Here is a 26,136-nt window from a genome sequence, read left to right on the forward strand (position 1 = left end):
AATTTTACTTTTTAAAGTTCATAGAAAAGAGTAGCTCTAGATGGGCCTGGGCACGTTAATTTTTGTCAAAAGCCTATTCATTAGGCAATACCCTTATTGGGCCCGTCAATTGAGGGCCCACTATCAATCAAATTATATTGGTTTAAATAATTTCTTTTTTTGAAAATGAAGAAAATGAAAATTAAATTTGGTATTATCTGTAAAATCCTGAAAAAGCTTTATTGTAACGTTGAGCTTTGGACCGTTACTACTAGCTTAGCTGCAGACAAAATAATACATACAGCTCCTTTAACACTGTCCAACAAAACCCCACCCTCCTTCTAGAACACTCCAATCAACGGCTAGTTTTTTACCCCCTGCCCCCCTATATATATATATTCCGGCCCCGAAACCCTATCTTCCTCACTACTCAGCTCTCTAATTATCTTTCTCTCTCCAACTCTCTCTCTCTAGCTGTAAATCATCAGTGTAAAATTAAATGGCTCGATTATTATTATCTTCAGTAGTAGTGGGGCTAATCGTCCTATTTTCCGCCGGCTTTTCGGAAGCCAGAGACTACCTCGTCGGCGGGAAGGCCGACGCCTGGAAGATCCCTACTTCAGATGCCGATTCTCTCAACCACTGGGCTCAGAATTCTCGCTTCCTCATCGGAGATTCTTTAGGTACTACATTACATTAATTACACATATACATACATTCATATTTTATATCTCTCCTCAAAAAAAAAAAAAAAATTGATTTTTTTTAATTAATTAAATGCAGTGTGGCAATACGATGCGGCGACCGATTCGGTTCTGCAAGTGACGAAGAGAGATTACGTCACCTGCAACACCTCAAGCCCGATCGAAACATACACCGGCGGCCAGACGAAGGTCAAGCTCGAGCAATATGGTCCCCACTACTTCATCAGTGGGGCCCAAGGCCACTGCGAGAAGGGTCAGAAGTTGATTGTCGTCGTTATTTCAGACAGGCATCACCGCCACATTGCGGTTTCTCCGGCGCCTTCCCCGGCGGAATCTGAAGGTCCGGCGGCTGCTCCGGCGCCGGCGCCGGCCAGCGATGCCCGGAGTTTGAGTGGAGGTCTCTTCTTGACAGTAGCATTGGGGGCGGTATTGGGCTTAGTAATGTGAGGATTTTATTTTTATTATGTGTAGTGGGGTCCACAAAATTAGTTTATTCTTTTATTTTTCTCTCTCTGTGTGTGTAATTGAGATTACATGTCTCTCTCTCTAGTTATTGAGATTTTATCTAATATTATTTATTTATTTATTTAAAGGACCTTTTTTTTTTTTTTTGATAATTTATTTAAAGGACCTTTTGATTTGCAATTTCTATCCAAGTTATGAGCTACAAGTTATTTAAAGGACCTTTTGATTTGAAACATATCCTACATATCCAGAATTTACTAAAATGTATACAAAATAAATGCACAAGTAAAAAAATAAAATTGAAGTTTCATTATGAGAACAATAGATGAGGAAAAATTAGGTGGAAAATAAGGAAATAATTTACTACCAACAAATGTTTTCTAACTGTTAAAAAACAGGAAAATGAAAACATGTAAATAAATCACAACTTCATAGCAGAAAGGTTTCCCGACTCCGATTAGACCTGGAATAATTTCTAAACCGCGACGAAACGAAGAAGACAGAGAAAAAAAAAAAAAAAAAGCAGGCATTTTTCAAAGCTAACCATAATAGAACTGGATAACAGCAGTTAAGGAAACATATCCTACATCAAAATTACAAACAACACCTAAGAAAAGCAGGCTGCATGATAAAAAAAAAAACAAAAAGGAAAAAAAAAACAATCGAAAATCGGTCCATAGCTTAATAAATTACTTAACCACTTAAGGCAGAGTATTCTAACACAAAATTGAGGTTGTCACCATTTTTGCTGGATGGATAATGTGAGGGAAGCCACAACAGTTAATATCACATACAAATGATCCATGCGAACCTGCACAAAATACGAGAGTAAAATGTCAAATTCCACGGCAAAGTAGAGTGAATATTCGTATTCTCAGTACATTCTATATAAAGAATAAATTCAGTTGTAATGAATTACGCGACAAGCAAATTGAACACGAAACTACTTATTAGGAAATACAGTCAATGAACCTATTTATGTTATCGTATACAAAGAGAATCGAAACTCAAATCAGGCAAAATCATATTATATATTTACCCAATAATAGGGAGACGTTATTTTCGTCACCAATTATATGCAATAACAGACAATAGCTTTGTTTTGCTGGAATAATGGCTTAGATTTATAGAACTAGCGTCTTAACTTATCGCTATTGACGATTAGTAACCATATACAGTGAACCGTATAAAGTGACCATAAAATTGTCAAAAATCATTAGTCTATTCTTTGTTCTTAAATTTATCACTATTAACATGTAAAAATGTTATTATGATGAAAAAAAATTCTTGGTGCTAAAATATATATGATCACTTAATACATGGCGACTCTCGAACATCTTAGCAAAGTGTCCTTTTATAAACCTCAGTCTCGACTCTAGGTAAACATACATACATCTATAACGCAAATATGAAAATATTGACATTGATCGGAATATTTCTACTATGCATTTCAGACTAGAAATTCAAGCTTAAATTTCACATGTTCAAGATACTCCTAAAATCTCGTTACTCGATCAGGAAAAGGCACAACTCAGCACATTTTAAAGGAAGCCGCCGCCCATACAACTGTAGAGAGCTAAATTCTAGATTAAATCAGTTTTCGGTAAGAGGAATTTGATTTTTCTACTATAAAAATTGGTTGTTTAGTTGTCGTATTTCTTATACAGTTGAATTTCCTTTTCAATATGTTTGCCTCTTGTTTAAATACTCTTGAGATATACGAGAAAAAAAAGAATCTCCATTCAGCCAGTTCATTTATTTCTGTCCTAAATGCAAAGATATTCTGGATAGAGCTATTTTTCATGTTGATCAATGAAAAATACGAACGAAAAAAAACCAAACAAGCAAAACATAAAAAAAGTCTACCAGAGGATTAGTCCAGAACAATGACATCATCATCTGAATCCTCGTGTTGATGTTGTAAAGGTCCTTTAACACCATTTTTATTATCACCGAGTAACTCACGAGCTGCTTTCTCAAGAAACTCCTGAGCAGCAGAACGAACAGATTGCTTCTCAGTTGACTGGTACTTTCTCTTCTTTTGACCATTTCTGTCCACATACTTCATATTTCCACCCTCCCCTCGACTAATTGCCCGCATGCTCTGCTTCTGCTCTGCAAAACCAGGTAATTATTAAAAAGACAATTAAATTGAAAAATCAATTAATGTGAAAATTAAACGAACATATACCGGTGGAAAGATCAGGCAGGGAATGCTCAATAAAACGGGCCGCTGCATTGGTATTAATGGTGGCTGAAGGTCGCAGAGGTGCTACAAACACAATAAGCAAGCGATGTTTAGGAAGTAGCATGTGTCAAAATATAGAATTTAACAATATTTTATTCACTATTTCAACAAAGCTTCAATTTGATCAAGTTTGGTTTAATAGGTGAACGGCAAAAGATGTGTAGAAGACGAAGCAAGCCAGGTTTGCTTGTTAACCAAATTGACAGAAGCAGCTGCAAATTTATTACTGGATTTTATACGGAAAAAATTGCAAAATCATAAAAAGTTCATTATAGAGTGTAACCGGAGGAACATATTACCTTTGCTCAAGTTCATGCACTGATTCAATTTCTCTTGGTACAAGCTCAATCTCTCCTGAACAAATGATCATAAAAAAAGAAATATGCCCCACCATCAATATAGGTTGCAAATTTTAAATTGCAAATACTATAAGATAACCAAGCACTGCCGACCAATTAAAATATCAGAAATAGATCGTATGAAAGCGTAGTATAATATTTTCTTTAAAAAAAAATTCATAAGAATTGTCATCTTCTATTGGGGAGCGACAAATTTTCCTTCTACATAAGAACTACATATAAAGTGTGTTTACTGGTAAAAAACACATAGTCAAGAAGAAAAAGAACGCCAGAGAAGAAAAGTAACAAAAAGAGGGTATATAAACAAAATTAGGTATCGATACATCAATTTTGAACTCTGAACACGAAGTCATTAATTCATTTCATTAAGCTTAATCATACTGATAGAAAGAACATCAAGAACACATATCGAAAGGCTAAAAGTACGGAACTAATACTATTGCATATAATCATACATTCATATATTCACATCAATTAACATAAACAGTAAATAAACATCAAAGCAAGGAGCAATTGATCAAAGTAATCGCAACGGTGAGAGATACTTACAAATTCTTTCGTAACCGGATGATCATCTATATTCACACCCTTGCATCTCAGCCTCACTGCAAAAACCAGACAAATTCACAAACATGAATATTGAAGAAAAAAAAAAACCAGACACAGAACATATATATACATACAAGCGAAGAGAATAGTTGTAGATTTGGCGATCAAGACGAGAGCTTGAGCCCTTTCGAGGGGCTCCATTTTCGATAGGGTTTCGTTGTTACAGTAAGACAAAAACTCTTCCAAATTCGCCTCCACTTCATCGATGTTGCTACATGTTCTCTTCACCGCCTCCATTACTCTTTCTGGAATAACTTCGCTTGTACCAACACTCCCGCCGCCTATTTCCATTGTTAATTCTTCTTCCTTTCTCCCAATTTTTCTTCAATTTGATATCTTCCCTGCTTCCGATTCTGAGCTGGAAGCCAAAAAAAAAAAAAAAGGATTTTCAATTTTGAAGTATGCAGAAAATATCCAAGGGTTTTTCACAAATTGGGAATTTGGTAGTGGTGCGGTGGGTGGGAGGGATACAGTAAGGGTTTTAATATGGTGGCGCGTCGAATTTCTTCTGCTCTTTTCAGTAAATAAATTCCGAGTATCTAACTATTTTCCGATATTTATCAAATAGCCCCGTAAATTGAAATAAATATCTATATTGCCCCCAAATTGTAGATATTTATAAAATGATCCCAATAATTATGGATTTTGCTCGATTCGGTTCCTTTCTTCCATAAGCAGCCACTTTAGATAAAATTGGTGGGAACTGGATAATGCAGCACCGGTCAGAAACCAAACGCCGTCGCCACATGCGATTTATCTAAAGCTTCTTCGCACCGGCAAAGCAAATCACCCGCTTCGTTCGTCCACTTTTTTTCTGTTTCCATTTGCGAAAAATTAATGTTCTTTCTCTTGGGCAATTTCACAAACACCAACCAGGCAAACCAACAGTCCACATTTTTGACTGTTGTTGAATTCATTGCATAGTGTACATTCCCCATACTTCATTCCGTCTATCGATTCATGTATGGCAGTAATTACATTAAATTCTTCGAGTTTATACCGCTGCAATTATGCTCAAATTTCATGTATGTCGAGTTACGGCAATGGCACGGGGAAAAGGAGAAAGATTGATTCTTTGGAGATTCTGCGGCATGGGTTAGTGATGAACTGGAAGAAGACGAAGAAAAAGCACGTCCGATTTTGTGGGTTTGTCATGAAGAGTAGCAGCTCGGATGAATTCGTCTTGATGCAGAGCGAAATCAAGAAAGGCATGTCGTCCGATGAAATAATCGCTCGTCTGAAGTCAATTCATGATTCCGATCGGGCTTTCTCTTTCTTTAAATCCGTTGCAGGTATGCCACGTGTTATGCACACCACAGAAACATGTAACTACATGCTTGAGCTTTTGAGGGTGCATGGTAGAATTGAGGATATGGTTGTGGTGTTTGATATGATGCAGAAACAAATTATTTACAGGAGTTTAGATACTTACTTCATTATATTTAAGAGTCTAAGTGTAAGGGGAGGGATTCGACAGGCGCCTTTCGCACTCGAAAGGATGAGAAAGTCCGGGTTTATTTTGAACGCATATTCGTACAACGGATTGATACATTTGATTCTTCAAGCGGGGTTTTGTACGGAGGCTTTAGTAGTCTACAGAAGAATGGTCTCGGAACAGTTGAAACCTAGTCTTAAGACATACTCTGCACTTATGGTAGCTAGTGGTAAGAGACGAGACACCGACACTGTCATGAGTTTGCTCGAAGAGATGGAGAATTTGGGACTGAGGCCAAATGTATACACCTTTACTATTTGTATCAGAGTGCTCGGTCGAGCAGGAAAGATAAACGAGGCTTACAGTATATTAAAGAGGATGGATGAAGATGGATGTGCACCTGATGTAGTTACTTACACTGTACTCATTGATGCTCTTTGTAATGCAGGGAAACTCGAAGTCGCGAAAGAAGTGTTCGAGAAAATGAAAAACGGCAGTCATAAACCTGATCGTGTGACTTATATAACTATGTTGGATAAGTTCAGCGATTATGGAGACTTGGATTCGGTTAGAGAGTATTGGAGCTTAATGGAAGCTGATGGTCATAAAGCAGATGTTGTTACTTTCACCATACTCGTCGATGCTTTATGCAAAGTGGGGAAAGTTGGAGAAGCATTTGATGTGCTGGACGAAATGAAGAAAAACGAGATCTTGCCGAATCTTCAGACTTACAATACTTTGATTTGTGGGCTTTTGAGGCAACGGAAATTGGGTGAAGCGTTAGAGCTATGCGACAGCATGGAATTGTGCGGCATTCAGCCTAATGCGTATACGTACATCTTGTTCATTGACTGCTATGGGAAATTAGGCGAAGCCGACAAAGCTATGGAAACCTTCGAGAAGATGAAAGCTCGTGGCATTGTCCCGACTGTTGTTGCGTGCAATGCGTCGCTTTACAGCCTGGCTGAAGTTGGTCGGCTACGAGAGGCGAAACAGCTCTTTGACGGAATAAAGCAGAGCGGACTTGTGCCTGATTCTATCACCTATAATATGATGATGAAGTGCTATAGCGGTGCAGGGAAAATCGACGAAGCCGTTCAGTTACTTCAAGAAATGATGGATAACAGCTGTCACCCTGACATCATTGTTATCAACTCCTTGATCGACACGCTTTACAAGGCTGACCGGTCGAAAGAGGCGTGGGAAATGTTCTGCAAGATAAAGGAGTTAAAAGTTGTACCTACGGTCGTGACGTACAACACGTTATTGTCTGGGCTGGGAAAACAGGGCAAGGTACAAGAGGGCTGCAAATTATTCGAGAGCATGGCTGCTTACGGCTGTCCGCCGAATACAATTACTTTCAACACGCTCATGGATTGCCTCTGTAAGAACGATGAGGTGGATTTGGCGTTGAAGATGCTTTACGAAATGACGGAAAAAGATTGCCGCCCTGATGTTTTTACGTACAACACTGTAATCTATGGATTGGTAAAGGAGAACAGGATTAACGAAGCTTTTTGGCTTTTCCATCAGATGAAAAAAAGGATATTTCCCGACTGGGTTACTCTTTTTACACTCCTCCCAGGTGTTGTGAAAGCTGGTTCGATCGAGAACGCTTTTAAAGTGGTTAGGATTTTTTCCCATCAGGATAGAATTTCGGCTAATCGATCTTTTTGGGGAGATTTGATGTCTGGGATTTTGAAAGAAGCAGAGTTAAACCATGCTGTTTCTTTTGCGGAAAAAGTAGTGTCGACCCGTCTTTGCAAAAGTGGTTCGATAATGGAGCCGATTATTAAGGTACTGTCCAAGCAAAAGAAAGCCCTTGAAGCCCACAACTTATTCGAGAAGTTCACTAAATCTTTCGGTATTCGTCCGACTGTGCAAGCGTATTATCTTTTAATCGAGGGTCTTCTTAATATTCATAAGAAGGAACTTGCATGGGAAATTTATGAGGAGATGAAAAACGCTGGCTGTGCTGCAGATGTACCCACCTACAATTTACTGCTCGATGATCTTGGCAAATCGGGAAAAATAAACGAGCTTTTCGAGCTGTACAACGAGATGCTCCACAGAGGATTAAAACCCGATACGATAACGCAAAACATACTCATTTCTGGTCTGGTGAAATCCAACAGATTAGAGAAAGCCATCGATTTGTATTATGATCTTATAAGTGGAGGCTTTGCTCCTACACCATGCACATACGGTCCTCTAATAGACGGTCTTTTGAAGGTCAAGAAACTAGACGAGGCAAAGAGTTTGTTCGAGGAAATGATAGAGTATGGATGCAGACCTAACTGCGCTATCTACAACATTCTAATAAACGGGTTCGGAAAATCGGGTGACGTCGAAACTGCTCGAGAGTTCTTTGAAAGAATGGTCGATGAAGGGATTAGACCGGATTTGAAATCGTACAGCATTCTAGTCGATTGTCTTTGCTTGTTGGGAAGAGTGGACGATGCGTTGTACTATTTTGAGGAAATTAAGAATGCGGGGCTCGATCCAGATTTGATTTGTTATAATATTATAATTAACGGCCTTAGCAAATCAAGAAAAGTCAAGAAAGCGCTTGCTCTTTTCGACGAGATGAGAAGCAGAGGAATGGCACCGAATCTTTATACTTTTAATGTCTTGATATCGAATCTTGGGCTTGTTGGTATGATTGAAGAGGCGAGAAATATGTTTGAAGAATTACAGATTGTCGGTCTTAAACCGGATGTTTTTACGTACAATGCTCTAATTAGGGCGCATAGTATGGCTGGGAATCCGGATCATGCGTACGATGTGTACGAGGAGATGGTGGTTGGAGGGTGTAGCCCTAATAACGGGACCTTTGCTCAGCTTCCGAATTAGCAATTTTTTTTTTCTTACAAACTGTTTTTCGTTCGATACGAGAGATATATATATACAGGTGATTTTACTTTCAAAGAATCAATTTTTTTTGGGAGATTTGATACTAAAAAATTGTTTATGTGCAGGGAGGATTTGCTGCCCTTGTTCGGTTTCTTGGAATGGTTTGATACGATACATTTTACGCTGTTTCGAGATTTCGTCGTAAATATATAATGAGGTAAATTTAATTAGTGTTACCTAGTTTTGAGGTGTTGTGGCAATGCTGCAGAATGTAGAGATGTGCTGTGTATATATACTTACTGTAAGGTAATATGTTTTAGGTTACATATTTTCTCTGCAGAAGCTGTGTATTACTTTACTTTGCAAACATTGGAGAGGTTTTTGGCTCAATTTCAAGTGTATTATAAATTTGAAAGATATGTTAGTATCATATAATATTGAAATTATCTTTGTATAGAGAATAAACTTTAATCTTATCTTTTTATTTATAAAAGTAATAAACATTAGGTCAATCTAAGAAATCCTAATCATATTTTTGTAATTATTTTTTCTACTAATTTTGAGAATTTCGTAAACGTCAATCTCCTATTTTTCATCCATTTTCTCTAATTACTCTGCAATGAAATAGTTGAGTACATAATCTTTCATAACAACATACGAATTTTCTCTCTCTTATAAGTAGCATTGACCAAGGTAAAATCCATTATCAGAACGGCAACAAAAGCTATCCCATATCGTTACATTTTTTTCTAGAATAAGAGAAATTTGATTTTTGAATTTTTAATAATAATAATATTAAGTGTAAATTACAAACACCCCCGAGGTATGGTCAAATTACAAAAATCCCCCTCTTGTTTCGATAATTACAACTACCCCTCGGCTCCTCAAATTTAGTGGAATCTTCGAGATTATATGCAATATTATCACTTTTGTACCCGTTTTATCCCATTCGAACGATACATTTTGAAGCAAGATGATCATAATATGTGTTTTTTTGGCTTGTATATATCAGATTGTGGTGCATCAGAAACTGTAGTTTTACACAAAACGAGTACAAACTAGAGCACATTCCACGAAATTTAGATGATTATGCTGAATTTGATATCATAGGGGTGGAGGTGTAAGAAAAAATCATAGTTGAGGAAGACAGATGTAATTATCCAAACAAGAAGGGGTTTTCGTAATTTGACCATACCTTAGGGAGGTGTTTGTAGTTTACCCTAATAATAAATAAACAAAACTCACGGAGCAAACTCATGACTTTTGAACTATTATAAAATGAACACATTCTTCCTATTGCAATTGTTACTCTCATATATTTAACGGTAAATTTCGGTCACCCATGAGGTAAGGTAAAATTACAAAAACCTCCCCTTATGTTTGGCTAATTACAATTATTATTCAACTATGGATCTTCTTGCATGTTCATCCTTATGGCGTGAAATTCAACATAATCTTCTAGATTCAGTGGAGTGTCTTCTAGTTTGTCCTCGTTTCGTACAAAAATACAGTTTATGATGCTCCACAGTCTGATACTTACAAGCCAAGAGACACATCTTATAATCATCTTGTTTTAAAATGTGGAGCTCGAATGAGGTAAAACTGGTACAAATTTGAGATTATTGCACATAATCTAGAAGATTACACTAAATTTGACACTGCAATGTTGGACGTATAAGAAAATTCATAATTTTTTTTTGATGAGAAAAGAAAATTCATAATTGAATGATGATCGTAATCACTGAAACATGAGGGTTTTTTCGTAATTTCACCTTATGTCAAACTTATAATTATTTATTCATTATTCTTGGCCACGGTCAAGGCTTTTAGAGTTTAGACTTCACCCTCCAGACAGCAGCCATTTTATCTTCTGCCCTCTCTGCAATTCATCTCTCTCCTCTTTCTCTCTCTAGAAATCCCTATCCTTGTATAATTCCACATACTCTCTCATTTATCTGTTCACTCTATCGTTAATGGCCCATCTGGACCAAATCTCTTCTTGTACTAAAACATCACCAAAAATCCAAACAAAATATATATGGAAACCCTTTTTTTTATTAAGAAAAAAATATTAACAAGAGAGGAAGAGATACAAAAAGAGTGTATGTATATCTCTTCCTCTGTACAACCACACACACACACAAATACCCTATTCTCTTCCTTATTGGGTTTTTATACCCTTTTCGATTTTCTCCCATTAAAACCTTCCCCAAAAAGAAAAAAATTAAAGATTTATATATATATTTGACCCCCCTCCCCGTCCCCGCCCCCTTCTTCTGAATTTCCCAAAACCCTTGTTTTTCTATGGTAAAGATTGGATTTTTATTTATTGAGATTGTGTGTTCTTGAAATTCTGGGGTGAAGATGGACGTTTCTAACAAGAAGACGAAGAGGGCTTCCGTTAGTTTCGATCAACCTCGTACAATTGTTGATGATGACGCAACAGCAAAGATCAAATATCAAACCCTTTTGACTGAATACTTGGAATTGCAAAAGGTTTGATTTTCTGTTTTTTTTTTTTTTTTTTTTTTTTAATTTTATTTATTTATTGTTTGGACAATTATTGACATGAATTTTATGATCTTGTGTGTTGTGTTTTTTTTTTTGTTTTGTCTGAAATTGTTATCAGTTACTACTGATTAATTGAATTATGTTGTGTTTTAGAGATATGTGGGATTCGAATGAATAATGTTGACTTGTATGAGGTTCGATTTTATCTATTAGGCATTTGTTTCGAGCAAGAGGAAATTGCAGGCTGCAAAGCAAAAGAGGGAAACAGTTTTATCTGAAGTTAGGTATGATGTTCTTACAGCCATATAGGAATATAACTCTATATCGATAGCCGAATTAATATATAGCTCAGCAACTTAACTTGTTTATCTAATCTCTCGATTTTCAGATTCTTGAGGCGTAAGCGTAAACATTTGTCGAAAATCAGAAATCACAGCACATCTGAAACTGCACCAGAAAATTTTGATCAAGTTGTCGTGTCATGTTCGTCTTCGGTAATAGAACAAGTTCAAAGATTGGATTTTTAGTATTTCTTTTCATTGGTTTGATTGGTACTTTTTAGCTTAATAATCTCGTTGTATAATATATTTCAGAAAAATGAAGAAGCACAAGGAAATAAGCCGGTAAACGAGGAGAAGAATATTAGGCTTACGAAAAAGCCAAAGAGTCGTGTAGTTCACGATAAAGGCACGGGCAAACGGAAGATATCTTGGCCGGATCAAGTCACTTTGAAGGTCTAGTTCAGTGGCATTGCAGTGATAAAGAACTGAAATTATTCGAACAATTCGTAGTATATATATACATATATACTTCATTCGTAATTCTTTTTTTTTTTTTTAACTTAAGAATCAATACAGATAGACTAACAAAAAGTCGAAGTGTTGGAATTTTTTCGATACAAGATAGAAGTATTTTTGGCATCATAATTTTCAGTTTAATTTGTTATCACAATTTCTGTAATTTATATTGGATAAATCATAAATGCCTATTCTAACAGTTGAAGGTCAATTCCAAAAAAAATAAAAAATCAAAATAAATAAATAATTCTTACCACAATCACAAGCAAACATTTACATGAAGGGGATCACTATTTCAAATTCCAACTTTTGCTTACTTGAATACCAAAAAAATAAAAAATAAATAATTAATTGTAAATTACTTTAATACCCTTAATGAAATTAAAACCAAAAAAATATTACAAATACTATTTTTCTTTCATAAATACCAAATAATCAAAAACTCAAAAAAACCATTTCCCTCCTTCCCCACCTCCTTCTTCTCCCTCCCCAAAAACCCTTCTAGAAAATCTTCCTCACAACAAACCCTTCTAAAAAATCTCACAACAACCCCTTCTAAAAAATCTCAAAACTAAAGAAATTAAAACCTCACAAAACGTATAAAATTGAGTTATAAGACAATAATATGGTAGTATATATGAAAGGAGAACACATTAAGGTAAGTATCGATGTCTTTTTTGAGCTTCGAAGTCGATTTTGAATTTTTTTTTTTTGAAACCCGCCGGCAATTTTCGACACATACAGGTCGATTTTTTGGTCAATTTTCGACACCAACGTGTCGAAAAAAAAAAAAAAAAAAAAAACAAAAAAAAAAAAAACAAATTTCGACACCTACCTGTCGAAAATTCTCCAAATTTCGACAGGTATGTGTCGAAAAAATACTGTTGGTAAAAAAAAAAAAAAAAAAAAAAAAAATTTTTTTTTTTTTTACCAATAGTGTTTTTCGACACATACCTGTCGAAATTTGGAGAATTTTCGACAGGTAGGTGTCGAAATTTGTGTATTTTTTTTTTTTTTTTTGTTTTCGACACGTTGGTGTCGAAAATTGACCAAAAAATCGACCTGTATGTGTCGAAAATTGCCGACGGGTTTCAAAAAAAAAAACTTCAAAATCGACTTCGAAGCTCAAAAAAGAAATCGATACTTACCTTAATGGCTTCTCTTTCCACATATACTACCATATTATTGTCTTATAACTCCATTTTATAAGTTTTGTGAGGTTTTGATTTTTTGAATTTGGAGATGTTTTGGAGGATTTAAGAAGATGAAAAAGATAGGGTTTAATTGGGTTGTCGCGGCAGTTACAAGCACGTACGGTGACGTTCGGCGGCGGCGGCGGCGGCGGCGGCGGTGAGGGTTGGAGAGGAGAAGAAATGGTGGAGGTTTTTTTTTTTTTTACAACAAAGGGTTTTTTTTTCTTTTTTTTTTTATTTGGTTTTTGAATAGGTAATTTCTAAAAAAAATTGATATAATTGATATTTTGTATGAAAGGGTGTTTTTGTACTTTTCTTTTTATTTTGGTATTAAAGTAAGAAAAAACTGATAAATATGTACTCAATTTTGGTTTTAAACTTGGTAGTATTCAAGTAAGCAAAAGTTGGGATTTAAAATAGTTGCCCCCTTATATGAAAGGTGATTGAAATCTTGATTTTTAGATATAAATTATCAAAGTCAAACCTGTAACAGTCAACACAAACTCTTCCAACAATTGCAAGTCAAGTGGAATATAAATTATATACATTTCAATATTAAAAAAAAAAAAAAAATCTGAAGTTATAAATCTGCAGGCTTCGAATCGTCCTCCACTTCATCAGAAGCCGTCGTCGACTTGTCACCCGAAGAAGCGCATGCTGACTCAGCACTAGGTTTCTTGAATTGCACCAAAATCATGGTCATGTTATCGCAGCCCTCCCCTCCAGCAGTCGAAGGTGCCAAACACCTGTCCATTACTTTTTCACATACCACCGAAAGCTTACTTTCCTGCAAACAAAACGAACATGTATACTTACATATATTCGAGCATTTCTTGAATTGTTTAACCTATATCGATTCTCAAGGGAGATTTCCGTAATTTTCCCAGAACCATGAGAGAGGTAGGTGTAATTTACCGGTCATTTAAACTCATGGATGTTATACAGGTAGCTATGCATTATTGTTAGACGAAAAAAAAACGTAATTTCTTGCGACATATAGCAATATTAACCTACACCGTAACAAGATAGCAACGAAGAAACTTACGGATTTCAGCTGCTCGTGTATAAATTCTACTAGTTGCTGGCTTGACATGCAGTCCCTGAGGAAAAAAACAAAGAATTAGAAATTTATATATACATATATATATATATATTGGATATTGTAACTATACTAAGCAATAAACTATGATCAGATTGCATACCAAATGCCGTCACAAGCGAGCACGAGGAATTCATCATCGCTGCATAGTTCAACCTGGATTAGAGTTTGAGCAAATAATCAATTAGTCAGTCAAAAGACTTACGATAGAGACAGAATTAATACAATTTATTAGGCACAACACAGTTACGTGTAAAAAAAATATATACATACGACGTTTATATCTGGATTGGCAGTAACAATTTGCTTTTCGGCAGGCAAGAACTTGTTCTGCTTGAATTCCATATCACCTGCAATATGTATAAATTAATTTCACGATTATAAAAAAAAGTTTTTTTTTTCTTTTTTACGATAGTGTCTTATTAATAATTTAATATTCATCGATCATATAAGCTAAAATCGGACAGAACCTATAGCTCTTGCAAGGTTCAAACTGCCGTTGACTCGACCAGCATGGATAAAACCACCAGCTTTCAAGATTCTGTCTCTCTCCGCCTCGAGATCAGGCTTGTGGTCTCTCGAAAGGTTGTATGCCTAAACATAACAAGAACCATAAACATATGAAATGACTAAAATACCCTTCTTGTTAACTGTCTTCATTAAGAGTAACAAGGGGCAAAATGGGAAAAGTGGCTCGCACCTGGCCATTCCTAGAAATTACACATCGAGAATCACCAGCATTTGCAACAACAAGTTGGTTTTCTCGAACGATAGCAACACAAGCAGTGCAACCAGAAGTTGGTCCAGGAAAATCGGAATGTGGGCCCTGCACCAAATATAGTAAGTTTTAAACTTAAACCATAATATGAGAAACAATTAATAATTTAAGAAGGTGGCACTATCGTAATTTGAGCAAGAGAATGGCAGAGCTTAAGGTTCGATTAATGAACCTCTTCAAATGCCCAGTCATCAACTTGATCGTTTTTGTCACCACTTCTAGGTGACCATATCAAACCCTCGATCATGCCACTGAACTTGTTCATTTTATCCCCCAATACAGCCAACTCCCTCCACCCTCTCTGACCGCGCATCATTTCATCCATCCTGCATTAAAAAGGGCCAATATTGAAAAAAAAAAAAAAAAAAAAAAAAGAACGAACTTTTTCAAGAACGGGGGACGGATTTATTGACATAAATAGAGGTTGACGAATGACCTGAAAAATGATTTTAAAACGGAAGTCCCTATGTCGCCAGCTGTGTATGCTTCGTGTCTGAACACTTGTTGATGAAGGTACTTGGCACAAAATTTCGCCACCACCTTACCTAGAAATACCAAATCATTGCAATAAAAAAAAATGTAAATCAGCAAATCACCGTTTTCTCAAGAATGCAGCTTTATGTGTAATTAGACGAATAAAATAAAAATCAGGGAAATCACACAAACACGTACCTCCATGACCATCGTAGACACCAAAGAATGACGTAGAAGTATCCAAATCGGGAAGCGCTGCGTGCTGAAGGGAATATCGTAACATCATAATTTAAGCAGAGTTTGTATTATAGAGTGACGATTACAATTTGATTGACTACTTACGGCATCTTCCATTGTGGAACGCCATCCTTGCATGGAAGAAAGACCAAACCTAAGCCTATCGTTTTCGCCATCTTCAGAAAATTTCTCCGTTTTAGGAGTACTTAGGTATATACCCATATCAAACTGGCACAAACAAAAAACGAGCGTCACCAAAAAAAGTTTCACTGATAATTGAAGAAATCACGACATCGAGTAGCCAGCATTTAATTATTCAATTTTCAGAGCTTCTAAATTTCTAAAACCGAGCCAATCGAGTTCAGCACCTCAAATACAGGTAAAAATAATAGACAATAAAATTAACAAACAGAATATTACATAATCCTATTACTTAACATCTCACAATTTAGAGTAGCTGAAAAACAAATACATAAACAAAATATTATTCTACGAAATAACTCGATTCGGCAATCGAGATCACTTCCAATCTATTATTCTCCGAAAAAAAAAAGAAAAACTCAGCACATGCATATAAACTAGTAACTAATATGCTGCAATACAAACATTCAGTATAATATTTAAACCCTAAAAAAAAAAGGATATGAACAGATAATAAAATTTCTCAAAGAAATTATCAAGGATCACAATCAGAATCAAGAAAATAAATCCCATAAAACAATTATTTATCTACTCGCTACACAAACGCAATAATTCCAACAGATAAAGCCAAAATTCGAGATGGGTCGATGGAAATTTGATAAATTACATGATCAAACCAACAAATTTTTCTGAATCTTGATTCGGGAAACGCAACAATTGAGCTTGAAATCTGTAGACTACCAAAATCAAGAAGAATGAAGAGATATAGAGGCACGCGCACAGATTTATTGATGAGAGATAAAATGGATGTGATGAGATGAGAGGGAATTAAAGATGAGTTTTTTATTTTTTTTGGTTTTAGTGTGTGGGAGTTTTCGATGACTCTGAATAATCTATTTCTTGATAGAGAGAAATCTCTTTTGAGCCCACTGTAATATATTCTGTTTAGCTGCTCAAAATGTTTTTTTTTTTTAATAAATTATTACACGGGTATTTCCACCGAATTTTTTTTTATAAATTATGAAAAAACCCCTGAAGTTAGGTTAAATTACAAAAAAATGCCCCCATCTATCTGTAAATACCAAAATTCCTGTTGACGTTGGCTTCCGTCTTATACCGATCCCTTTACAGTATGATTTTTCACCTGATCTTTGTATTTTTCTTCTACAGGAACTTTTATTTTCTTCAACATCACATTGCAACATCAATAGACTTCCCCGATTGCTAATATGAACCATTATAGCATATACAAGTAATTTTTTAAACAATGTGCATGGCTACCTTCAATATGTAGACATCAACAGGGTTATATCAGAATTTTTCGTGGAATATTTCATAAAATGAAAAAAGATTACGTAAACAATTTGTACGGAGATATGTAAGACGAAAAAAAATAAGGGGATTAGGAGGTGGAGGGATGTGTTTTTCGTAACTTAACATAAGTTAAGGGTTTTTTTGTAATTTACCTTTTTTTCTCGAAAAATAAATAAATATTTAACGTGTTATGACTAAAACAATGTTTAAAGTTCAAACTAGGGTAGGTTAGTTGATTATCTTTTCTCTTGTTTCAATTTCCAATGTTCATAAAATATATCATAGTAAAATATTAAAATTAATGTAGGCCCAACTTTGGGTGTGATCCAAATTCATCTAGCTAATTAGTGATACAACATCACAAGCCACTTTTAAAAAAAAAAAAAAAAAAAAAAAAAAAACATCACAAGTGAAGGACATATATTAATCCACGTGGCATCCAGAATTATTTATTGGGTAAGTTCCACTTTACCCCCTTGTATTCTGGCTGGATATCACTTTACCCCCTTGTACTCTCAATTGCATCGATTTGCCCCTACGTACTTTGGTTCGATATCACTTTACCCCCTTATACTCTCAATTCATCGATTTGCCCCCTTGTACTTTGGCTCGATATCATTTTACCCCCTTCTACTCTCAATTGCATTGATTTACCCCCCTTACTTGAAAAATTGTCTCAATGTGGCCCTCGCTGTTAGTTTTCAGACCTTTGACCTTAACACAGTTTGATTTAAGTATGAAAATTACTAAAATGTCACCCCTCCAGTTTAAATAATTATTAAAAAAATTAATAAAAATAAAAAATAAAAAACAACAAAAAATAAAATAATAAAAAATTCAAGACAGCGAGAAAACACAGTCCACGGCGCCAGCCACAATTTTCTTTTTTTCTTTTTTCTTTTTTCTTTTTTTATTAATAATTATTTAAACAGGGAGGGGTGGCTTTTTTGCAATTTTCAAACTTAGATCAAACGGTGTTAAGGTCAAATGTCTGAAAACTAACGACAAGTGCCACATTGAGATAATTTTCAAGTACAGGGGGCAAATCGATGCAACTGAGAGTAGAATGGGGTAAAGTGATATCGAGCCAAGGTACAAGGGGTAAAATCGATGAATTGAGAGTAGAAGGGGGTAAAGTGATATCGAACCAAAGTACTAGGGGGCAAATCGATGCAATTGAGAGTACGAGGGGGTAAAGTGATATCCAGCCAAAGTACAAGGGGGTAAAGTGGAATTTACCCTTAATTATTTATAATAATTGGGTAATTGGCATTTGCACCCTGAAATTATGCTGATTTGGCATTGCACCCTTAATATTAAAAATATGGTAGATAGCACCCTCAAATTAAGATTTGCTTGGCACATTGCACCCCAGGACACTTTTCTGCTAAAATTTGAGTCCGAAAAAATGATTTTACCATAATTCTATGGGCAAAATGGTGAATTATTGTTGATTACATCCGTAAATGAGGAACAATATAAATATTTTCTATAATTAAAAAGGTTGGTAGTGAGTTTATTCACAAATTTACCCTTTCAGTCCCCCAAAATCCCTTTATTCTACTAGTTTTAGGTTACGGGGTTTCGAGTTTCGGGTTTTCGGGTTTCGGGTTTCGGGTTTAAGGGCATCTCCAATGGAGTAAGCAAACTCTATTTGTCTTCAAAATATAGAAATTGTGGAAAAAAATTCAACACCAACAAGAAATTTAGTGGGGCTCTAAATTTTCAGATTTTTGCATAATCTCCAAACTTGTTCCTAAATATAGGACTTTGTTTGGAAACTCATGTGTATTTCATGTGACTTTGTTTAGGAACTCAAAATTATAGAGCCCTCTACTGTGAGATTTTATTTTTTAGAGACTCTAAGATTCCACCGGGTCTCTATACGGGTCTCCAAATACGAATTTGGAGACCCGATTTGCTTACTCCATTGGAGATGCCCTAAGGGTTATTCTACTATGCCAAGTAAATCTTAATTTGATGGTCCAACTTGTCATATTTAAGGGTGCAAAGTGAGAAATAAGCATAATTGGAGGGTGCAAAATGCCAATTACCCATAATAATTTGTTAAAATTAGATTTCGGCACCGCCGTGGAAAAAAAGTCGCCTCCCTCTCTCTCACTGCGCACGGCTTACTGAAGAACTTCTCTCCACTTTCCCACCGATCGTTCTTCCGCCTGTGATTTCTTCAAAATGGTAATGTTTTTCAACTCCATTTCTGTATCTTTCTCTCTCTAGATTGGGCTTGTGTAGGAAAAATGATTGCTGAATGTATCTATGACCTTTTCCCCCTTTTCTGATTTTTTAGGGTAAAAGTTTAAGGTATTTCAGATTATTCGATAATTGTGTTTCTTTTGTCATTGTGATCTATGCGTGATTAGTTTCTTCAGTCTTCTGTTAATTGAGCCTCATTTTGTTCCATGGATGAAATTCAGTATTTAGGGTTTCAGTTAACTATGATTCCACTTAAGAACTGTTTTTTTTTCGGAGTTGTACTGGTGGATTCCATGATTATATGTTTTTTTGCATTGATTTTATTGGTTTACGGTATTGCAGTTTATCGTGTATTTTCTCGAGCTAGTTTCCGTAAGGAATTAGATTTATTTATTTTAATTGAAAAGGGCTTCTTGAAGAGGCTGTTATATTTCTGCTTCAGCTTTGATCTTTACGCGGTGTATTCCAACTTAATTGTAGTCGTTGAGTAGCAGCTCAATTGCTTTATATTTTCTCCTGTAGAAAAAACTTGACATCATTACGATCGGAAACTGTTTTAATATTAAGTTATTTGTTCGTTTCATTTCTTATCAACTCGTGTGGTTCTATGCAGTCTAACAGGCACACTATCATTCTCATGCAATCCTCCCAGCACAGAGCAACTCGTACTTTCATGGATTACGATTCGATCAGTCAAGCAATGGATGGTATGTAATTCCCTTTCAAGTTTCTGACTGTAACACTTCGATGTAATATAATTGTCTTGTGAAAGTTAACTAGTGAAGATAACATGTAACGGGTGATTTTGCATTTAAGACCATGATTACTTAACTGGATTGGCTGCTGTAATTAGTGCAATGATGTCTGCTAATATACGGCTTTAGTTCTATTTTACACTTTATTTTCATTCACTTTAGAAAACACTTGTGTGTTATCTTACATTTTTAAGTTATCTCGATAAATGGTTGACTTCTTGATTCTGTTAATATGTCAGTTATGCATGTGTTGTGGCTCTTAAGATCAACAGATTCAACACAATTAGGGGTTAGGACTATTAAAAAGTATCTAAGAAATCAGAAGTAACAATCGTGTTGCCTGTTGCATCTCCAAAAACTGGATTGCTTTATAGTAAATTCAGTGTGTTCTTTCATCAATAGTTGGATGCATTCTGCAATATGAAGATGAAATGTCATGTTCTCATCCAATGTATACTTAACGCCGTTCCTGCAGGAATATGTGGACTTTACGAAAGGAAAATTAAGGAATTAAATCCAGCCACAAGAAACATCACTTATGATATTTCCGATCTGTACAATTTTATCGACGGGCTTGCTGATTTGAGTGCATTAGTGTAAGTCTCTCTCTCTCTCTCTCTCTCTCTCTCTCTCTCTCTCTCTCTCTCTCTCTCTCTCTCTCTCTCTCTCTCTCTCTCTCTCACACACACACACACACACACACACACACACACACACACACACGGCTTAGAGACTATAACTCTCGATTAACCATATTGTAATCCTTGCCCCCGCTGTGCTGATGCAGATATGATCACTCAATTCAGGCTTACCTACCATACGATCGACAATGGATCAAGCAGAAGACACTGCAACACTTGAAAAAACTGGCTCAATGAAAGTAATATGTGCAGATAATCTCCTATTTGGCTATTGTACTTAAAAGACTGAAACTGCACAGCTCGAGTCAGTTCAACAACTTCCATTACAGTGTTCTCCAAGTTAAAACTTTTACAGTAATGCTAGTGCCACCTGGCCGAGACCAGCGTCGTAATCATATTGTTATATCAGAACAGTATTTAGTGTGTCCCAAAAATGGCAGCTCTTGATACATTCGCCAATTTCTCATTACAGATTATGTGTTACTTTTGTAATCAAATGACTTAAGAGTATTTTTGTGTAATTCGCCTCGTTTTTTCTCTACAAACTGTATGCAACAAGCTCAAATCTACGAGACCAATATATTTACAAATTACGAGCCACGCCCCAGCTTTCTAAGCAGCCATTTCTTCCTGAGAGAGGCATCCAGGGCTAAAAACGTCTTTGCTTTCCTCTCATCCTCCAACAGATCACAACCGTCCAATAAGATCTCGTCATCTATATCAGGTATGGCTTGGAGAGCATCTATAGCACTCTCTAATGCAGAGTAATTATTCCCTACACTTGTGGTGTTGGTAATATCCCCGTGCACCTTTTTCTTCTCCCCTGTTTTTTGTGATTTAATTCGACACTCCAAAGCTATAGGCGTAGATGGTGGCCGTTTCTTCGCTTGATCGTATATCTCACTTTCCAAAAATGCCCCTGAAAAATCTCCCGAGTATTCATCAATTTTGATGTTTATAGGAAGGTCACACATCAATTTTGTGTCAACTAATTCACTTGTCCCGAAAATACTACACAATTCACCGTAATATCCAATGACTTTATCTCTATATGAAATTGCCTCTGGATTCTCCTGCAGAAAAAAAAAACATTTAAATAAGATGTATTTTATTTTCATTTGATACAAAAAATAAAAATAAAATGCAGTACCTTGGTGTACGATTCCCAAGTTTCGATGCCAGCTGTAATTGTCTGTGTAGATTCATCCCACATGAAACCTTGTTGATTGAGGATGTTAGTGATTTCAATATATTGTTTCATTAAACTCAAACGACGAGTTTCTAGAAAGTTCTGCTCGTATTGTGGACCGAAGTTTTCTTTAAATGACAGAGTGATGTGAAACCAAGCTTGCTCGCTAAATTCATTATCGATCTTATTACCATTTTGCACCTGCTCCAACATAAGGTCGAGAAAATAACGTTCCATTTGCGGTGTCCAATCTATTACGAAATTTGCACCAGCATCAGCTTCTTCTTCGTTCCCATTGCCTATTATAAAAAGAAGAAAAAAATGCGTATTTAAAAGCTGCTATCTTCAGACAAAATCGATAGGTAACAATTTATGTAAGAAGACAAAAAAACTATTTTTGGATCGTAGGGCGAGACTAAGGGTGTAAATTCGTAAATTGAAATTTCGCAAAAATTCCAATTTTTTTTTTTCGGATGTGGAAAACTAATTATAATATGTTTACAAAGAAAATCGGAAAAAGGGAATTTCGATAATTGGAATTTTTTTTATCGGAATCGACGGAATCCAAAAATTCTAATTTTTCGGTCACCTATAATACAAAATTCCGAGTGAAGAAAGAGTACCTATTTCCATACAAGAACTTCCAACAGTTGGATCCATGCTGTCAACGAGACGTACATACGACCCGTCAAACTTATCTTGTCCATATATTACTCGTAATTTGTAATAACATGGCACAGTCTTAACTCTGTATGACCTGGCATCTGGATGTACCTGCAGAAATTATACGCGACAACGAGAATAAAAAAATAGATTCCATTTTATACGGTACGAGCTAAGAAAAAAATAGACGTAAACCTTAATATAAGCATCCCAAACGTGATTTTCAGCTGTCACCATTTCTCGGCTTTCGTCCCATGAAAAGCCACTGTGCTGTAAGAGGATGCTGACATCATTGTACTGTTTCTTGAAATGCTTGTATCTATTTTTCAAGACTTCTTTATCGTGACTGGATTCGAAGTTTGCGTTGAATGATTCAACCATTTCTTTCCATGCTTGGGTGATAAATGACTGCCCGATTCGATTTCCTCTGTGTACTTGCTCGAGCATTAACTCGATAAGAAAACGGTCCATTGGTGGGGTCCAGTATGTTCTAGAACGCTCATTGCCTGCATGTTTCCGAAAATATTCAAGAAATACTAATTAGGGCAAAGAGGGAAATGCATTTAAAGTGGCTATAAGATGTCGAATAGAAAAAATTGACGCAGCACAGAAGCATGAAAAAGAATGAGTTTCTAAAACAAGGTAAACTCGGAAATCAGCGTAAAATGAAGAGACAATTATCTGAAAATTTATTAACTTCGAAAATTAGCAGATCGGAATTAGCACTTTCGGAAATGGAAAACTAATTCCAATTTCGTTAAAAAAAATTGAAAAAATAAAGAAACTTGTTCCAAACTCGAAATTTTATTGAAATCGGGGGAATTTAGAAATTCCAATTTTCTAGTCACCTATAATACAAAGCACTAATAATATTGAAATTAAAAGTGTAATTTTCGGAAAATAATCAGATTTTTTTTTTTAAATATTTTCGAGAATTAAAATCGGATCAGAAATCGGAATCTAATATGTATTTCAATTTCATTAAAAAAAACCCACAAAACCGGAATCGGAACTTTCGGGATGCGAAATTCCATTCCAGTTTCCACCCCTACACTTATTTATAACGTTGAAAAATAATAAAGACCTAAATAGGACTAAAATTAATACAATTTACGGAATTCCAAATTGATAACAATAGCGATTTTATTTATTTATTTTCATAGTAAAGAAAGTTGAAACAAACCACCTTTTGCAACTACCACTTCACTTTTAGCATCGCTTCGGCTTTCCTTACAGACCATCTCCCCAAATACCAACGCCAGCTTGTTATAGCTTCGAAAAACTTTGTCTCTATAAAATCGAGCATGTGCATGTGCCTACATTCACAACGTAAATCCATCGAACAATTTAAAAAAATAATTAAAAAATTTGCTGCTTTTGAGGATAATAAATTATTATTATTATTAGCAAGTAACGTACCTTTAAATACGAATCCCAAACATCACCATCAGCCATCACCATTTCCCGTTTCTCGTCCCAACAGAAACCTTCTTGTTTAACCAATGTCATTAAATCGCTATAATACTTCCACAATTTTCTATATCGGTGCCTCAAAACTCGTTTATTACAATCGGATCCAAATTTTGCATTAAAAAACGCGAGCATATCAGTCCATGCTTGCCTTGTGAACGTATTTTCGAGCTTATTGCCTCTTTCTTTCTGTTGCAACATCAGCTCCATGAAGTATTGGTCCATATCCGGGGTCCACTCTGTCCTCGAACTACACGAAGGAGCTACGCTACTGTTACAGTCACCTGTCACAGTCCACTCTTAGTTTTCTTTTTCATAATAAACAATTGTCTTATATTAGCCATACCAAAAAAAAAAAAGAAAAAAAAAAGATAAAAACACACACACACACACCAAAGCTCGCTCCTTGGATATCATAGTCAGCATCTACATCATGACTTGATCGACTGTATCTGCCGTCGGCAACTGTATAACCATATATCAAACACAAATCGTCGAAATTGAGCACGGGTTTTGTTTTGTAAGGCCTTGCTTCTGGATGAATCTGCATGCAATAATATAATTTAATTAAAAAAAATGCAGATCAATATACATTGTAGAGTAAATATCGGAAAAAGTTTTACGCACCTTGATATACGTGTCCCACACGTAATCATCAGCCACCACCATTTGCTTAGTTTCGTCCCAAGAAAATCCATTCTGGCTAAGGATATTTTTAATATCATTAAATAATTTCCACAGATTCGTGTAACGGCCTTTCAACACATCTTTGTCGTACTGCGATCCGAATTTCGAATTGAAGACAGCTAGCATATCCGTCCAGGCTTGCTTATTAAACGTGTGGCCGATTCTATTTCCTCTGTGGACATGCTCTAACATGAGATCGATAAAGTATCGTTCCATTGTCGGCGTCCAGTATGTTCTAGAACAATGATTGCTCAGAGAGTTTTGGCAACTCATTTTCACTCTGCAGACCGAAAATCACGTGAACACATTTGCCCAGAGTTCGAAATATACCAACATTCGTATTCAAACAGCACACAAGAATCGCTTTACGCATTATATGAATATCGGAATAGTTTTATTTTACCATATATCATCTGACACAGGTGATCATAACTCATAAGGTAATCTCTTGTAAATGCAATACCATTAAATAATCCTTTTGTTTGTTCATCACAGAACTCAACTTGCTTTTTAATGTCTGAACCCAGACAACAAATCATAGGATGCCTTGTAGCAAGTTTCAAAAGATCGAATTTTTATTTTTTTTTATTTTTTTTAACCAAAGATTAAACCAAACCCACAAATGAAGAACAAGACAATAGAGATGGGTTCCATGAATTTTCACTCCTCGACATATTTCTTCAAATAGAAACTGAAGCATTTTGTAAACGAATTCACTCTAAAATGGAAATTTAATTTCTTGAAAAAAAACAGCAGTAAAAACGGGTTTATGAGTGGGAATTTCACCAGATAAAAAAAGAAAAAGGAAGAAAGAAAATTGAAATTGAAGAGATGGGTTTACAATGTTTACCTGTTGTTTGGTTCGGCGATTAAAGGAGAAGGTTGCTTGGAGGAGAACGTGAATTTGGGAGCGATTGGTAAAGGGAGAAACCCTAATCCGGAATAGGGGCCAAACTTTGTCAAACCGGTTTGTTTAGCGGAAATTACTAAAAAGTCGTAATTAAAAAAGTTATATCCAAAAAACCCCCAAAAAAAGATTTTTCTTTCCAAAATATCCCATGATAAAAATGTTTATACTGATTAAGTGCTAATTCTTGAAAGTTGGGGGTGTTTGCAAATATTCTGGAAAATAAACTTAAATAGTTACATAATTTTTTAATAAAATTATATTTTTTTATATCACGATTTATGTCTAATTATTTTATTTTATTTACATTCATGTAGTAGTTAAAATTAATATCTAATTTTATGCATGTTAAGCCATAGTTATAATTTAAATAATATTTAAAATGTTACAATTTCATGATTACAATTTTATAGT

General features: G+C 35.5%; 7 protein-coding genes across 10 annotated transcripts; 4 read left to right on the top strand and 3 right to left on the bottom strand.

The window, feature by feature from the left end:
- The first annotated feature begins 297 nt into the window (after positions 1–297).
- LOC105975282 (early nodulin-like protein 14) lies at positions 298–1,275 on the top strand. The gene is made up of 2 exons (XM_013000462.2): positions 298–662; positions 763–1,275. Exons 1-2 carry the CDS (start codon positions 479–481, stop codon positions 1,128–1,130), a joined length of 552 nt encoding a protein of 183 aa, XP_012855916.2. The 5' UTR covers positions 298–478; the 3' UTR covers positions 1,131–1,275.
- A 402-nt stretch (positions 1,276–1,677) lies between these two features.
- Positions 1,678–4,883, bottom strand: LOC105975281 (Sas10/Utp3/C1D family). The gene is made up of 6 exons (XM_013000461.2): positions 4,439–4,883; positions 4,305–4,360; positions 3,696–3,750; positions 3,340–3,420; positions 3,015–3,263; positions 1,678–1,959 (listed from the first exon to the last, which is right to left on the bottom strand). The coding sequence occupies exons 1-5, from the start codon at positions 4,653–4,655 to the stop codon at positions 3,022–3,024; spliced, it is 651 nt and encodes a 216-aa protein (XP_012855915.1). The 5' UTR covers positions 4,656–4,883; the 3' UTR covers positions 1,678–1,959; positions 3,015–3,021.
- A 40-nt stretch (positions 4,884–4,923) lies between these two features.
- Positions 4,924–9,067, top strand: PGR3 (proton gradient regulation 3). Its single transcript, XM_013000460.2, has 2 exons — positions 4,924–8,710; positions 8,778–9,067. The coding sequence occupies exon 1, from the start codon at positions 5,329–5,331 to the stop codon at positions 8,650–8,652; it is 3,324 nt and encodes a 1,107-aa protein (XP_012855914.2). The 5' UTR covers positions 4,924–5,328; the 3' UTR covers positions 8,653–8,710; positions 8,778–9,067.
- Positions 9,068–10,477: 1,410 nt separating this feature from the next.
- Positions 10,478–12,089, top strand: LOC105975346 (uncharacterized). Its single transcript, XM_013000536.2, has 4 exons — positions 10,478–11,148; positions 11,377–11,447; positions 11,552–11,657; positions 11,757–12,089. The coding sequence occupies exons 1-4, from the start codon at positions 11,017–11,019 to the stop codon at positions 11,901–11,903; spliced, it is 456 nt and encodes a 151-aa protein (XP_012855990.2). The 5' UTR covers positions 10,478–11,016; the 3' UTR covers positions 11,904–12,089.
- Positions 12,090–13,593: 1,504 nt separating this feature from the next.
- Positions 13,594–16,828, bottom strand: LOC105975345 (Protein phosphatase 2C family protein). 2 transcript variants are annotated; one of them, XM_013000535.2, is made up of 11 exons: positions 16,550–16,828; positions 15,847–15,969; positions 15,703–15,766; positions 15,467–15,575; positions 15,203–15,356; positions 14,953–15,078; positions 14,723–14,846; positions 14,526–14,602; positions 14,356–14,408; positions 14,199–14,253; positions 13,594–13,940 (listed from the first exon to the last, which is right to left on the bottom strand). In XM_013000535.2, exons 2-11 carry the CDS (start codon positions 15,961–15,963, stop codon positions 13,734–13,736), a joined length of 1,086 nt encoding a protein of 361 aa, XP_012855989.2. In that variant the 5' UTR covers positions 15,964–15,969; positions 16,550–16,828; the 3' UTR covers positions 13,594–13,733. The 2 variants fall into 2 exon arrangements, with proteins under 2 accessions (XP_012855989.2, XP_088672005.1); XM_088815879.1 differs by having other exon boundaries at positions 16,624–16,787.
- A 2,395-nt stretch (positions 16,829–19,223) lies between these two features.
- LOC105975331 (enhancer of rudimentary protein) lies at positions 19,224–21,327 on the top strand. 2 transcript variants are annotated; one of them, XM_013000515.2, is made up of 4 exons: positions 19,224–19,392; positions 20,024–20,117; positions 20,641–20,761; positions 20,953–21,327. In XM_013000515.2, exons 1-4 carry the CDS (start codon positions 19,390–19,392, stop codon positions 21,041–21,043), a joined length of 309 nt encoding a protein of 102 aa, XP_012855969.1. In that variant the 5' UTR covers positions 19,224–19,389; the 3' UTR covers positions 21,044–21,327. The 2 variants fall into 2 exon arrangements, with proteins under 2 accessions (XP_012855969.1, XP_088672018.1); XM_088815892.1 differs by lacking the exon at positions 19,224–19,392 and having other exon boundaries at positions 20,018–20,117.
- LOC105975330 (Myb/SANT-like DNA-binding domain protein) lies at positions 21,223–25,798 on the bottom strand. Of its 2 annotated transcripts, none has more exons than XM_013000513.2 (9): positions 25,666–25,798; positions 24,756–25,095; positions 24,522–24,672; positions 24,078–24,412; positions 23,845–23,974; positions 22,854–23,164; positions 22,619–22,769; positions 21,957–22,294; positions 21,223–21,879 (listed from the first exon to the last, which is right to left on the bottom strand). In XM_013000513.2, the coding sequence occupies exons 2-9, from the start codon at positions 25,086–25,088 to the stop codon at positions 21,397–21,399; spliced, it is 2,232 nt and encodes a 743-aa protein (XP_012855967.2). In that variant the 5' UTR covers positions 25,089–25,095; positions 25,666–25,798; the 3' UTR covers positions 21,223–21,396. The 2 variants fall into 2 exon arrangements, with proteins under 2 accessions (XP_012855967.2, XP_088672011.1); XM_088815885.1 differs by lacking the exon at positions 25,666–25,798 and adding an exon at positions 25,219–25,659.
- Positions 25,799–26,136: the final 338 nt, after the last annotated feature.

This window comes from Erythranthe guttata, chromosome 1 (genome assembly GCF_056151865.1).
Source record: "Erythranthe guttata isolate IM_541 chromosome 1, IM_541, whole genome shotgun sequence".
NCBI classification, from domain to species: domain Eukaryota; kingdom Viridiplantae; phylum Streptophyta; class Magnoliopsida; order Lamiales; family Phrymaceae; genus Erythranthe; species Erythranthe guttata.

Excerpts from the sequence above, each read along its gene's own strand:
- PGR3 (XM_013000460.2), top strand. The coding sequence starts at position 5,329 with ATGGCAGTAATTACATTAAATTCTTCGAGTTTATACCGCTGCAATTAT.
- LOC105975282 (XM_013000462.2), top strand. The coding sequence starts at position 479 with ATGGCTCGATTATTATTATCTTCAGTAGTAGTGGGGCTAATCGTCCTA. Across the intron at positions 663-762 it reads CCTCATCGGAGATTCTTTAG|TGTGGCAATACGATGCGGCG; the intron begins GTACTACATTAC and ends AATTAAATGCAG.
- LOC105975346 (XM_013000536.2), top strand. The coding sequence starts at position 11,017 with ATGGACGTTTCTAACAAGAAGACGAAGAGGGCTTCCGTTAGTTTCGAT. Across the intron at positions 11,149-11,376 it reads AATACTTGGAATTGCAAAAG|GCATTTGTTTCGAGCAAGAG; the intron begins GTTTGATTTTCT and ends TTTATCTATTAG. Across the intron at positions 11,448-11,551 it reads ACAGTTTTATCTGAAGTTAG|ATTCTTGAGGCGTAAGCGTA; the intron begins GTATGATGTTCT and ends CTCGATTTTCAG.
- LOC105975345 (XM_013000535.2), bottom strand. The coding sequence starts at position 15,963 with ATGGGTATATACCTAAGTACTCCTAAAACGGAGAAATTTTCTGAAGAT. Across the intron at positions 15,079-15,202 it reads ATGACTGGGCATTTGAAGAG|GGCCCACATTCCGATTTTCC; the intron begins GTTCATTAATCG and ends TATTTGGTGCAG. Across the intron at positions 14,254-14,355 it reads CTCGCTTGTGACGGCATTTG|GGACTGCATGTCAAGCCAGC; the intron begins GTATGCAATCTG and ends TTTTTTCCTCAG.
- LOC105975331 (XM_088815892.1), top strand. The coding sequence starts at position 20,018 with ATGCAGTCTAACAGGCACACTATCATTCTCATGCAATCCTCCCAGCAC. Across the intron at positions 20,118-20,640 it reads GATCAGTCAAGCAATGGATG|GAATATGTGGACTTTACGAA; the intron begins GTATGTAATTCC and ends CCGTTCCTGCAG. Across the intron at positions 20,762-20,952 it reads GCTGATTTGAGTGCATTAGT|ATATGATCACTCAATTCAGG; the intron begins GTAAGTCTCTCT and ends GTGCTGATGCAG.
- LOC105975330 (XM_013000513.2), bottom strand. The coding sequence starts at position 25,088 with ATGAGTTGCCAAAACTCTCTGAGCAATCATTGTTCTAGAACATACTGG. Across the intron at positions 23,975-24,077 it reads TTTGGGATTCGTATTTAAAG|GCACATGCACATGCTCGATT; the intron begins GTACGTTACTTG and ends TTGTGAATGTAG. Across the intron at positions 21,880-21,956 it reads CTTGGGAATCGTACACCAAG|GAGAATCCAGAGGCAATTTC; the intron begins GTACTGCATTTT and ends TTTTTTCTGCAG.
- LOC105975281 (XM_013000461.2), bottom strand. The coding sequence starts at position 4,655 with ATGGAAATAGGCGGCGGGAGTGTTGGTACAAGCGAAGTTATTCCAGAA. Across the intron at positions 4,361-4,438 it reads TACAACTATTCTCTTCGCTT|TGAGGCTGAGATGCAAGGGT; the intron begins GTATGTATATAT and ends TGGTTTTTGCAG. Across the intron at positions 3,421-3,695 it reads GTGCATGAACTTGAGCAAAG|CACCTCTGCGACCTTCAGCC; the intron begins GTAATATGTTCC and ends TTGTGTTTGTAG.